This window comes from Chamaea fasciata, unplaced genomic scaffold, assembly GCF_029207755.1.
Source record: "Chamaea fasciata isolate MVZ Bird 193981 ecotype frontalis unplaced genomic scaffold, bChaFas1.0.hap1 SCAF_5, whole genome shotgun sequence".
In the NCBI taxonomy this organism is placed as follows: domain Eukaryota; kingdom Metazoa; phylum Chordata; class Aves; order Passeriformes; family Sylviidae; genus Chamaea; species Chamaea fasciata.
The window spans coordinates 66774988-66787331 of NW_027094090.1; the positions used below are offsets into that span (position 1 = coordinate 66774988).

Sequence of the window (12344 nt, forward strand, 5' to 3'; positions counted from 1 at the left end):
AAAAAATCTAAAGACCCAGCTCCATTTTATTGACAGAACAGAGAGATAAGACAGATGAACTTGAGTCTCCTCCCCTTCACATGGCAGCCCTGGGGCCTGAAGGCCAGCTCTGCTCCTCTCCACCTACAAACAGGAAGCCTGGCATAGTGACCTTTTGTAGGTGGCTTAGGAGGGGAGGGGAAAGCATTTGCATATATCCATATATATAATTCTTTTTTTTTTTAAACAAACTTGCATTTTACACATTTCTGTGAACAGTAGCCCAATCCTCAGCGTGGATTCTCACGTTAAATATTTGTGCTAGAAGAGTAAAAAAATGCAGAAGCACAGTTTGGGTCCCCAGTTTCCCAGTGAAGAGGGAGGGAGGGAGAGGCACAACCAGAATGTGAAGGTGGGACACAGTAGGGTAAGCCTAGAAACAAAAATTTTAAAAAAAAATAATAATTAAAAAAAAATTAAAAAAAAATAGGGGTGGGGACAGAGGAGGGGCAAAAATAAGAACAAACCCAAGGGGCATGATTCCAGTCTAGGCACAAAAATGTTTCAGTCTCAAAATCTCTTTCCTGTAAGAATTCCAGGGCTTTTGAGGAGGGGAGGAAAAAAAAAAAAAGTAACAAATTAAAACGAGGTAGCCAGACATCATATATATATTTATATATATAGAATATATTCAGCAGAAAAAAAATGTACTTAAAAATCCACAAGAACAGCAACTTCATATGTCTTTAAAAATAAAACCATGTAAGAAAATGAATACTGTAAAGGGGAGAATGAGTGAGGAAAACTGGGATCAGTTACAGGATGTAAGCAAGGGATAGATGGGAGAGTAAGAGGCTGTTTTTGTAGCAGTAATTTTTTTTATGCATTTCAAAATAAAAACAGGTCACAGTATCTCAAATGAAGCAGAAATTAAGCTGGAGATTCTTCCTCACGTCCCCCAGGTACAGGGGAGCTAGAACTCCCTTCTACCTGCTCACCCCCAACCCAGAGAGGAATGGATATGTGGCTGGATATGTCTATCCCTGTTGCCAAGGAGGAGGAGGAGGGGAGAAAAAGAGAGAATGATGAAAGGGAAGACAAGTCTCAGTCACTCTCAGCGTGTCCCCCAGTGCACAGGAAGGCTTCAGAGAGTGGGGTCTGTGTGCAGTCCCCACAGAGACAGGAGAAAGGAGGAAACGGTGTGTTCATCTCCGGTGGAGACACGGGGAGGAGAGAGCACGGAGTGCCTGGACTTTTCCATTACCCATAGTGCAGGATGACACACAAACACACTGACAAAAGGGGAGGCTGTAGCTAGCGCTAGTCTCAGTGCAGTGGAGAACTGGAATGGTGGGAGGTTGCATCCACCCACAGCACAGAATAACATGAAACTGGAGACTGAAGAGAGATTTAAAAGGGGGGGGGGGTGGGAAATCAATGTACCTAGGGAGCAGTATTTCTGTCACAGATGTGTTGACAGGGGAGGGGCAAGCACAGAGGTGGAATGGTTGTTTTATCAAAAGCTGTGTCTGTGCCCAGCGCGGGCTGGCTGGGTACACACGAGTGTAGCTAGGAAGCCTTTGCTGCTGTTACTATTTTTTGTTCCCATCTCCATTCCCACTCTCCTTTATATAAACCAAAAATAATCTATTCTGAATACACGGCAGAACCAAGGGTCTTTCTTCCTCCATCCTTAGTGCTTGAGGGGATGGAATGTGGGAGTGGGGATAAAGAGGGGTGTCTCTAGCCCCAGTGCATAAGAGTGCGGGCTTCTACCTCTTCCGCAGGGAAGGACGCTGTGGGGAGGGAGAGCTCCGTCTCCCCGGCACGGAGCTTGAGGCGTGACCTGGAAACTGGATAGGTGCTTTCTCTCTGTCCTCCTCCTCCTCCTCCTCCTCCACAGCAAGGATAGGTAGGCAGCACAGAAGGGTCGAGGAGAGACCCTCTTTCCCTGCGTTCCTCCCTGCGGTGCCAGAGTGCGTGGGTGGCACGTCTGCGTGCGTGCCCCTGTCTCCTTCTCTCCTCCTCTGCAGCAGTCAGTCAGTCAGTCAGTCAGCGAGTCCCTCCAGAGGAGACGGGAGGCCTCGGGGCACCCTCCTCCTCCTCTCACCTGACCTTCTCGCTCTCAGTCATCTCCCAAAGTCCCAGGTTGAGCACCTTGAGGCAGGGCAGCTGGGTGATGCGCTCCAGGCCGCGCTTGGTGATGCGGGTGCAGCCGTAGAGGTCGATGCCCGTGAGCTGGCTGAGGTGCTCGGCGATCAGCTCCAGGCCCTTGTCGGTGATGCGGACGCACTGGCCGATGTTGAGGGTGCGCAGCCCGTGCATCTGCCGCACCATGCGGTTGATGCCCTCGTCGCTAATGTGGCAGGAGCACAGCGACAGCGAGCGCAGCCCGTCCAGGCCCTGCGCGATGTAGGCCAGGCTCTGGTCGCCCACCTTGTCGCAGAAGGAGACGTCGAGGCCCGAGAGGCGCAGGCTGCCCATGGCCAGGTGCATGATGCCCGTGTCGCTGATGTTGTCGCAGGAGCGCAGGTTGAGGCTGCGCAGGCTGCTCATGTGCGACAGGTGCAGCAGCCCCGCGTCCGAGATGCCCCCGCAGAAGCTGAGGTTGAGCTGGCGGAGGCGGCCCAGCCCGCGGGCCAGGTGCTTGAGCGAGAGGTCGCTGAGCTTCTGGCAGTCCTGCAGCGTGAGCTGCTCCAGGCCCAGGCAGCCCTCGGCCGCGCTGCGGGTCATGCCCGCCAGGTGCCCGATGCCCACGTCGGAGAGGTGCCGGCAGGAGCGCAGGTTGAGGCTCTTGAGGCGCTGCAGGCCCCAGGCGATGAGCAGGAGGCCGGTGTTGGTGATGTTGCTGCAGCCTCCGAGCTCCAGCACCTCCAGGCCCTTGAGGTACTGGGCGATGCGGCCCAGGCTGCTGTCCGTGATCTGCTTGCAGAGGCTCAGGTTGAGCGAGCGCAGGGAGCTGATCTCCGCCACGAAGGCGTGGCTCAGCCCGTTGTCGGTGAGGTTGTAGCAGCCGCTGAGGTTGAGGCTCTCGATGTCCGCCATGCCCTGGACCACGTAGCTCAGGCTGCGCCGCAGCGACAGGATCTGCACCCGCCGGATGCCCCGCGCCGCCAGGCTGGGGAAGAGCGAGGGGTTGGCGCGGCGCAGGTGCAGCTTGGCCTCCACGCCCCGCCACACCGAGCGGTGGTAGGCGGCGTCCCGCCAGGCCGTGCACACCTGCGCCGCGCGGCCCTTGTCGCGCACCTCCAGGTACCCGAAGATCATGGCCAGCAGCTCGGGGAACAGGCACGAGATGTGCGTTTCCATCGCACGCCCGCCCGCGCCCGGCCGCCCCCGCCGGCGCCGCGCTGCTGCCCCTCGCCGCCGGGCCCGGCCCGCTTCCGCCCGGGGCCCGCCCGCCTTCCGCTCCGCGCCGCGCTCCTCCTGCCGCCGCCGCCGCCCTCACATCGCCGGCGCGGGCGGCGCGGGAGACGCTGACTGCGCGACCGCCGGCCCGGCCCCGCCGCCTCTACCGCCGCGCCGGGCGGGCCGCGCCGCTGCCGCCGCCGCGCTGCTGCCGCGGCCGCGCCGCCCCGCGCCGCATCCCGGCGGGCGCGCCCCGGCGGCGGCCCCCGCGCCCCGTGCCCAGCGCCGCCGCCGCCGCCGCCGAGCCCCGCCGCCGCCGCCGCCTCCCTTTGTCTCCGCGCTGCCGCCGCTCACAGCCCGCGGCCCCGCGCCGCCCGCATCCCGCGCCGGCGGTCAGGCAGCGAGGGCAGGGGGTGGCGCGGCCCGGCCCGGCCCGGCCCGCCCGCCGCCGGTACCGACTCCGCCGCTCCGGGCCCGCCCGCTCCGCTCCGCGCCGCGCGCTGCTGGGCCCGGCGCCGCTCCGGCCCGCGGGAGGGGGGGGAGGCGCGGCCAGGCGCGGGGGGAGGAGGCAGCCGGGGAGGAGGCGGCGCCGGGCCCGGCCTGCTTCCCCCGCCCGCTCCCACCCGCGCCGCTTGCGCAATGGTACGGTCCGGAACACGGCCGGCCGTCGCCCTGGAAACAGCGCGGGGCGCCCCCGCCGCCGAGCGCGGCGCTGCACTGCCCCGCGCCGCCACCGGGGGCGCCACCGCGGCTCCGCCCGGCCCCAGCGCGGGGACGGACCTGAGCGCTCACCTGGGCCGCCCCCGGCTCCAGGCACAGGGTGGCATCCAGACGGTTCTGGAGATGCCACGATCTCTCTGGGCAGTCTGGTGTAGTGCGTGGGCACCCTCACGGCAAAGAAGTTATTCTTTCTTTTCAGGAGGAACTTTCTGTCCATCAGCTTGTACCTGTCACCTCTTGTCCTGTTGCTTGGTGTCACCAGGAAGAGCTTGGCCCCATCCTCTTGACTTATCCTTCAGACACTTACAGACATTGAAGGAGGTCTTTTCTCAGTCATCTCTTCTTGAGGCTGAACAGGCCGAATTTTCTCAGCCTTTTCTCATAACAGTGATGCTCAAGTGCCCTCATCGTCTTTGTCACTCTGCACTGGACCCTCTCCATGTCTCTCTTGCACTGGGGAGCCCAAAACTGAATGCAGAGCACCAGGGCTGAGCGGAGGGGCAGGATCACCTCCCTGGACCTGCTGGCAGTATTCTCCCTAACACATTACTAATCTAAATTTTCACCCCACTTCCCACCCTGTCAGTGCAGAGAGGCCGTGGTGGGCGCTCTGTTGTCACCCATGGGTGACAGGTCCCCACCAGGGCAGGGGTGGCAGGGCTACAGAGAGCCCTCAAAACTCAATGAGGTTGGAAAAGACCAAAAATCTTCTGAAAATGGCTTTTCAGCTACTGGCCTCCTTGAACTAGCTCTGAAAACTGTTGAAGTACTCACATAAACCAATTCCCAGTGACTTCTAGCAATTTCAAGAAAGAATGTTTGAAAAACATGTTTCTTGCGTGTCTGTAGCCTCGTGTAATGCTGACCATGTACATTTCAACACTGGGCAGTATAGCAGCAGTGTTAAAAATGGCTTAAGTTCTACCAGAGGTCAGGTAAGGCTTTTCAAAACAGTTTCAGAAGAGCCGGACTGCCCATTCTTGGTAAAGAAAAAATAAAGTTTGCATTTGCTCGGCATGACAGGGTGTGTGTTTAATACTGTCTGGATTGCTAAAACACTGCACCAATCAGCCTAGTTACTGATGTGTTTGCTGTACTGATGCCTTCACTAACCTGAAGGAACGGGCTCCATTTAAATCATCATTTAAATTTACCTGCTGCAGAGGTAAATTCACGGACATTAGCAGATTCTGTTGAGAATCTCTTCGAGGTTAAACATTCAGGTTTCACTCCGCTTTTTCTCCTTCCTTTTTGCGTTAAGTCGGAGGCAAGGCGAGTTGAAGGACTCTGAGGCCCCGATCCTGCACCGAGCTCCCCCTGCGTACAAACATCCCCTTGGACACGAGGCTGTGGTTTGGCAGCGCACAAAAGCCAGCAGTGCGGCTCCCATTATTGCCTCCGAAACGGGACGGCCACATGATGTGCAAGCGCCGACCTGGTATTCATTCACCCTGCCTGCTCGAGTTAATTCAAGAGGTTTTTTTTGACAGGTTAACTTTTTACCAGCGGACTTTATGCCGGCTCAGGTGTCACTGTGCTCCGCTCCAGCCAGATCAGGTATCGTCTGCGCCCCTGTGGCTGGCACGGGGCCAGGGCAGGATCGGCGCTGGCCCCGCATCCCGAGCTCTGCCTCGTTCAGCAGCAGCCTGATCACATGCCTTGGCCTGAGCCCGATGAAATTTGTGCTCCTGGGCGATCCAGCAGTGGTTTCGGTGATCGTGGAGCCGCAGCCACACACGGGAACTGTGCTGGGGCGTCGCCCAGTGTGAATTACCTTTGTAGCATTGTTTGTGCTGCCGGGAGGTGGGTCAACCATCGCGCTAATTAGCAAAAGATTAGGGGCGATAGATTTTTTTCTCTGCAGGTCGGCTGTGCTCGCATCAGTTGTAGAGCATCACAACTGACATGGAGCATTTCCTTGGGCTGAGGAGCAGGTGAGAGGTGTGGCATCTCACGGGCCTGTCGCGGCAGGGATTCCTTGTCTGGAGGCAGCGGGATCGCTCGCAGGAAGGCTGAGTCCAGGCAATGTGTGAAGGAAATGTGGCACAGAAGTGTTGGTGTATCTTAGCGATTGTTGCATTACTCATAACTGGCAAAGCTACAAGCAAGTCCTACGAGTCATTCCCGAAGAGTGCTAATGGAGGCTTTCACCGTATTATCCCAAACTGAACGGAATCTGACCATGGAAATAACGTGGTGTTTCCTCTCCCTAAGCCTTTCAAACCACATTTGAAGGGGAGTAGGAAAAGGTGTGCTCTTCAAGGCAGAAAAGCTTACCTGAAATTCTTTTTTCCTCATGTCTTGGCACATTGTGTCTGTAATGCCTCTTATGTGTAGCCAGCAGAAGTTGGAAATAAATGATGCATTTTCTGGAGACTCTGAAGTTCTCTTTCTTACGTGTTATATACTTGGACCATCTGCCCTTCCTTGTGAACAGTTAAGGTTTACGTGGTGAGTGGAACAGTCTGGAATTTGGATTGATAATCCCAACCTACTGTAGTGTTGATCTGGGGGAGAGGAGGGCACAGAAATTCCTATTCTAGCAGATTTTTTTTTTTATTTCTCAGTCTAAGTGACAGATGTTTGGAAATAGAGGTTTGGAAATAGAAAGGGCATGAGAAGGGCCAGGTTGACTTTGTGTTTCCAGGAGTAAAGGAATACTTGCCACGTCTTTCATGGTCTCACGTGGTATAAATAGGAGGTGGTAATCACCGTGTGATTAACTGCATTTTATTAAAAGTCCCTGCCCGTCTCTTATGCACCCTGATGGCTGCTCCATCCTCCTGGAACCATCTCTAGCATTCCAGCTCCCGACAGCCACGCTCTCTTTTAGAAAGCACTTGCCAGGTAAGTGCTTCATTTTTTTCCTCCAGTTACACCGGTGTTCGGTGGAGGCCGTACCGTTTTGCTTGGCGGGGGTTCAGGAGGATCCACATAACTCACTCGTGGCTTCTGTGATTGGGAGCAGCTCGTGCTGATAAAGCTGCACTGTCATCTGTCCTGCATCTTCTGTTGCATGGTTGGGTAGAACATCCTCCAGGTCTCTCTCCCGTCTCAGCCTGACCTTGTTTGTTACTTTTGCCTGTCAGTTTCCTGGGTAACTTTTGGCTCAAATGAATCATTTAAGAGATAACAGAGTCTTTCATTATCCTTCCTTTTCTTCTGCCACCCTACTCCGTGTGCTTTTTGCGTTCCCATAGCTTCAGCTGTGGGATGAAAAACTTGGGAATTTACCCACAGGAATCTTTTTAGCCTTTGGCTTTTTTTTTTTTTTTTTTTTTTTTTTTTTTTTTTTTTTTTTTTTTTTTTTTTGCCTGTGGGCAGTGGCCATTGGAACTGCAGGACAGGAGTGACACAAAAACACCTGCATAATAAAACCCATGCCCAGCTAACCCTTCTCTCTCTTTTGATCCATTTAAACTTAGATGCAGCCACACTCCACGGAGCTAAAGTTGTTGGCTTCCAGACTTTCTCAATGAGATTTGAAGCCTGATCACAAAAAATCAGCTAAGTTTGATACAACCCATGGTCTTAAACTGGGTTTAAAGTTGTGGAGCTTCTTCCAATTCAGTTTGGGGAAATTTTTTTTTTTTGTGTGTATGAATGAAACCAAAAGGGTCCTTTTGGGACTGTTGCAGTAGGAAAATAATTAATGGTTTTAGACTAAAGGAGAGACAGCTTAGACTGGATACAAGTTTTTTACCCTGAGCATGGTGAAACAGAGAAGTGCCCAGAGAGGTGGTGGCTGCTGCATTCCTGGAAACATTAAAGATCAGGTTGGACGGGACTCTGAGCAACCTGGTCTAGTTGAAGATGTCCCTGGTCATTGCAGGGGGTTGGACTAGGTGGCCTTTCAAGGTCCTTTCCAAACCAAACTCTTCACTGATTCTGTGCTGCATGTGTGCAAATCTGGGTGCATGTATACACACATCTATAAATCAGCATGGAGTGTTCAGTGTATGGATTCTCTTTGGAATTCATGCTGGTTGTGGTCTTTCATTTTTTTGATCAGAGAATATAAAGAAAATGTAACTGATCAGATTAGAGGGTTATTTGGAAATTGTAGTGCTGGGATCCTTTTGCCTATTGAGCAAATTTGTTGTGAAGACTAGGTCACTATGAAGCTTTCCTTTAAAAAAAAAAAGTGTGTTTTTGTACTTTGCAGGATTCGTGTCTCTAATAGGTGCTACATGAGGCTGTATTTTAGGATTATGTGGTTTGTCCTGCACAAAGTAATTCTCATCTGCCACGTATTCCCTGCAATCAGCTGGTTTGTTCAAAATGCAGTGGATGTGTGGTTAGATGCTGGGACAAAACTGAGAGCTAATGTCTCAGTGCAGACTGCAACTATGGATTTAAGCCTTTGGGATTTGGGCGTTTTCTTCAGGTCTTGTTTTCACTTGTCAGTCAGTAGCTGACAAGAACATAACTCTGCTGATATGAGGGGGGAATGGTCAGAGGCTGTGAAGTGTGGGAGGTCTGGATTATATTCCCGGTTTTGCTGTTAAATTGGCCGGCAGTTGTTGCTGCTCGAACAGATTGAACCAAGCAGAAACGGAAGGATTGCTTGAAGAAGCAAAACAATTTGTGATTGTCCAGACAACTCCCTCGAATGCCGTGTGCCCGTCATGTCTGTCTGTCTGTCTGCTCCTGTGGGACAGGAGTGTCTGGTGCTCAGAGCAGGGACCTGGGCCCCTGCCCTCAGGCCATTCCCGGGTTTGGCCATGCATGCCACTTCAGGGCTGCTGTGGAGCTCGCTTAAATCAATGGTTAAAATCATCAAAGGGAAAGTGCTTTGGCAGGGCAGCATGTAAAACCTCAAACCAAACTCAAAGCTTGCAGTTTGGATTGGGTGCTGTTTTAAGCGTTGGGCTTTATCATTTCTTCCTTAGCAGTACCAAAGGAGATCGAGATGGCAGGAAAGATCTGATGCAATCGTTATTATTAAAAGCAGTGGCACAAAAACAAAGAGACCTTTCAGGTGGTAATTGCTTTCATAAGCCGTTCCTGGGGATTGAACTCTGAGACCTCTACAACTTGATCTAAAAGGGACAGCCCCTGCAGTCACAGCAGGAACACGTGTGTCTGACATGCTGTGCGGTACCTGTTAGAGCAGCAGGTCTGTGAAATCTTCCTTTGTGACAGCTGTTCGGTCCAAAACCCAGCAGAGGCGGATGGATGCCGTGTGGGAAGCTCCATTGTCAGCCTGGGATTCAGCCTGGGATGGGGGAGATGCTCTGGCCTTGGCTGAGGCTCGGGCAGGGCGGGTGCAGCCTCCTCTCCTCTCTGCCAAGAGCTGCCATGCAGTCAGGGCAGATGCAGCGCTGCTGCCCACCTTGCGGGTAAGGGGTGTTTGGCTGCCAGGGAAGCTTCTCCCTGTGCTCTCTGTCGGAAGCTGCAAGGAAGGAAAGACATCAAGGCTTGGCTTTCCAGTCAAGCCCCCAGAGTGAGGTCCAGGGACAAGTAATTCATATATTCCTGCCACAGTGAGAGGTAACCTCACGAGAGGGTAAGCTCAGCCTGGGGAGGGTACTGATGATGCTGCGTGGCTCTTAAAACACAAGATTTTTGTACCCACGGATTATTGCAGCATTACTTTTAACTGTGGACTCCTCCCTCTCTGGACCGTGGCCACCAGCACATTTTCAGGTAGTAAATGGCATTCTAAACTTGGCAATTCCCTTGAACTGGACCGAGTTATGTCACCTGCCTTAGGAGCGCCGGCTCTGAAGTAAGTTCTTGGAGGAAAAGTGAAAAATAGGGCAATACTGTTCTGGAAACATGCTGTGAAAATGAGATTCACAGTTAGAGCTTGGCACAAAGGTGAGAGTTAGAAAATACAGTTTTATAAGGAAGGCGGGCTAAAGACACAGAATACACGTTATACTTAATGGAGCATTTGGATCGCTTCTGGCCAAAGGAAGGTTACTGTAACATTTTTTTCCTAGAAGTAACAGGGCAGAAACTGTTTGTACTAAGTTCCCCTGATTTTCTGAAAGTTATCTGGTGCAGCTGTAATGGATGCACAGAGAAATGGCTGCAAAGGGAAGACGTCCCTTTCAGGAACTTCTTTTGTTCTTGCTTCTGTTCTTGGGTTCATGTGGAAACTAAAAACCCCATTAAGGCAGCAAAATTCACCAACATGTGTTATCTATCTGTGCACGACAAAAATCTTGGAAATCCTCTCTGGAAATGCGGGGGTAAAATTAAGGGCAGACACAAGCAGGGCAGGAAGAAAGTATAAAGTTCACCGTGCTGGTGGTGGAAATATAAATGTGTGGAACAAGATCTGTGTTTTACACTTGTTCTTTCAAATTGTGTCTACGCTTTTCATTAAAAAAAACCCCATAATAAACCTTTGCCTACAGTATAATGTAAACTAATCTGTGTGACCAGACCCCCTCACGTGCAATGCCAATACAACTTTCTCTAGTTCTGATGGTTCCAGATTGTTTTTTTAAAATGTGTGCACACAGAAAACGATAAGCTAGAAATATAGCTTTTACTTCTGGGGTTGTTTTTTTTCCCCAGCATCCATGCTGACTAAATTATGTGGAAAAGCCTCTTTCTTTCCACTATTTCACCCCTGAGATCTAGTATTTTCCTAGTCTTGTCAGTGTTGTTGCTCCACGCTTTTTGCCTGCAGTCCTGATCTGTATTCTTCAGGTTCCTTTTGGAACACTGAATCCTTTTGTGAGAAGATTATTCCTTGATGCCCTGGAGCAGGAAACGTAAACAAAAGTCTTCAGATGTGTTGAAATCTGTGAGAATATTTATAGAGTGGCAATAGCTGCCACAGGACGTGGGAAGCAACAGGTAACTCCATAACAGCCCTTTGCATGTCCACAGCACCTCTCCTGTGGAAAAAAGATGTCTAATCATGTAGTACCTGGAGCTTTGCAGCATTGCAGGTTCCTTTGCAGGTTTTAGCCCTGCTAAAGAAGGAAAGACATCAGTCCCTGGGCTTTGCTGTCCCTGCCCGGCTGCTTTTAGCCCTGGCGATGACACCAAGTCCCGGAGTGTGAGTTCTTCATGGATGGGAAGTGACACCTGCAGTCAGCTTGCTTTGAAATCCGCGACGTTCGGGCTCACGCTGCCTCACGCCAGGTGCCCAGAAATGTGGGCATGGAACCAGCTTTTGGAAACTGAGAGCTGAATGACTTCCCCAGCGTCACATGCTGGGTTTGTTGCAGGGCCAGGAATCCAGCCCAGATCTCCTGGCTCCCTACCCACTCCCTGAGCAGCCAGGCCAGGGCTCAGCTCTGTTTCAAGGGATCCTAGAGAGCACTGGCATCTTAGCAAGTCAGCTGGCAACTTCACTCTGTTTTGTTTAGAATGGTTCACATTCTTCCATCTAATTCCCACACTGAAAATCTCCAGCTTCCTATTTTCCCCGCAAGCTTGTCCCAGCAAGACATATTGAATATGCAGATGTGGTGGCACACACGTGCTTTTCCTGGTGCAGCCCCTCAAAGTTTCTTCTGGACATTTTTTTTACTGCAGTTCCTGTAATCCCCACAGTGACATTGAACAGATTTTTTTTTTGGTTTAACCTTTGTATGAATCTCTCTCTCTCTGTCCGTCCCTTTATTTGTGGTTTAAGTTACATTTTGTTACATTCCCTTGTGCGTGGAGGGGGCAGTGTGTAAATGAAAACACATTTATAATTGTTACACACCAGGCACAAATGTCTTCTCAGGCATCTCCCGTACACGCCTGCTCTAGAACATATTTTTGAGTGTGCACATCACTGTGTTTTCAAACTTGTTCATGTAGTAAATAACTTCTTTCTCTCTGCAAGTGTTCAGAACCAGGAGGGCTGTTCACTCAAAGCCTTGCAAGTGCATCTCAGAGGCAAATGAAATTGTGACCGAGAGCAGGAGTAGGAGCCTTGCTATCCCGTTTCCTGATGTTGAATCTCTCCATACAGAGCTGGCACTGGCCTTGACTGAAGAACTGCACGCTGTCAGCACGAGCAAAGTCAAGACAGTGAAAAAGCTGGCCTCTGCTTCGAGTGAGGAAGTTATTTTGCTGGAACAGCATAAATCCTTAATAGGATTTCTTGCTTCCCCTGCAGTGTAGAGACTCAGGCAATTCCCTCTTTTCGTCCTACACCTTGCCTGCTGCAAGGATGGTGCACATATCCTCACAGAGCAGCTTTCTGAGGTCCACAGCTGCAAGCCGCCCTCTAAGCCCTCTGTGCAATGCAGCATGCTTCCCTCTCCTGCAGGAGCAGCAATTCCTGTCTTCTCTGTGGATACACCAGAGTTTTTTGGGTTTTTTTTGCAGGACAAACA

General features: G+C 51.8%; 1 protein-coding gene across 1 annotated transcript; it reads right to left on the reverse strand.

Annotated features, from left to right (window-relative positions):
- Positions 1-209: 209 nt before the first annotated feature.
- On the reverse strand, positions 210-3436 carry FBXL14 (F-box and leucine rich repeat protein 14). Its single transcript, XM_066184276.1, has one exon. The coding sequence runs from the start codon at positions 3286-3288 to the stop codon at positions 2086-2088; it is 1203 nt and encodes a 400-aa protein (XP_066040373.1). The 5' UTR covers positions 3289-3436; the 3' UTR covers positions 210-2085.
- Positions 3437-12344: the final 8908 nt, after the last annotated feature.

Excerpts from the sequence above, each read along its gene's own strand:
- FBXL14 (XM_066184276.1), bottom strand. The coding sequence starts at position 3,288 with ATGGAAACGCACATCTCGTGCCTGTTCCCCGAGCTGCTGGCCATGATC.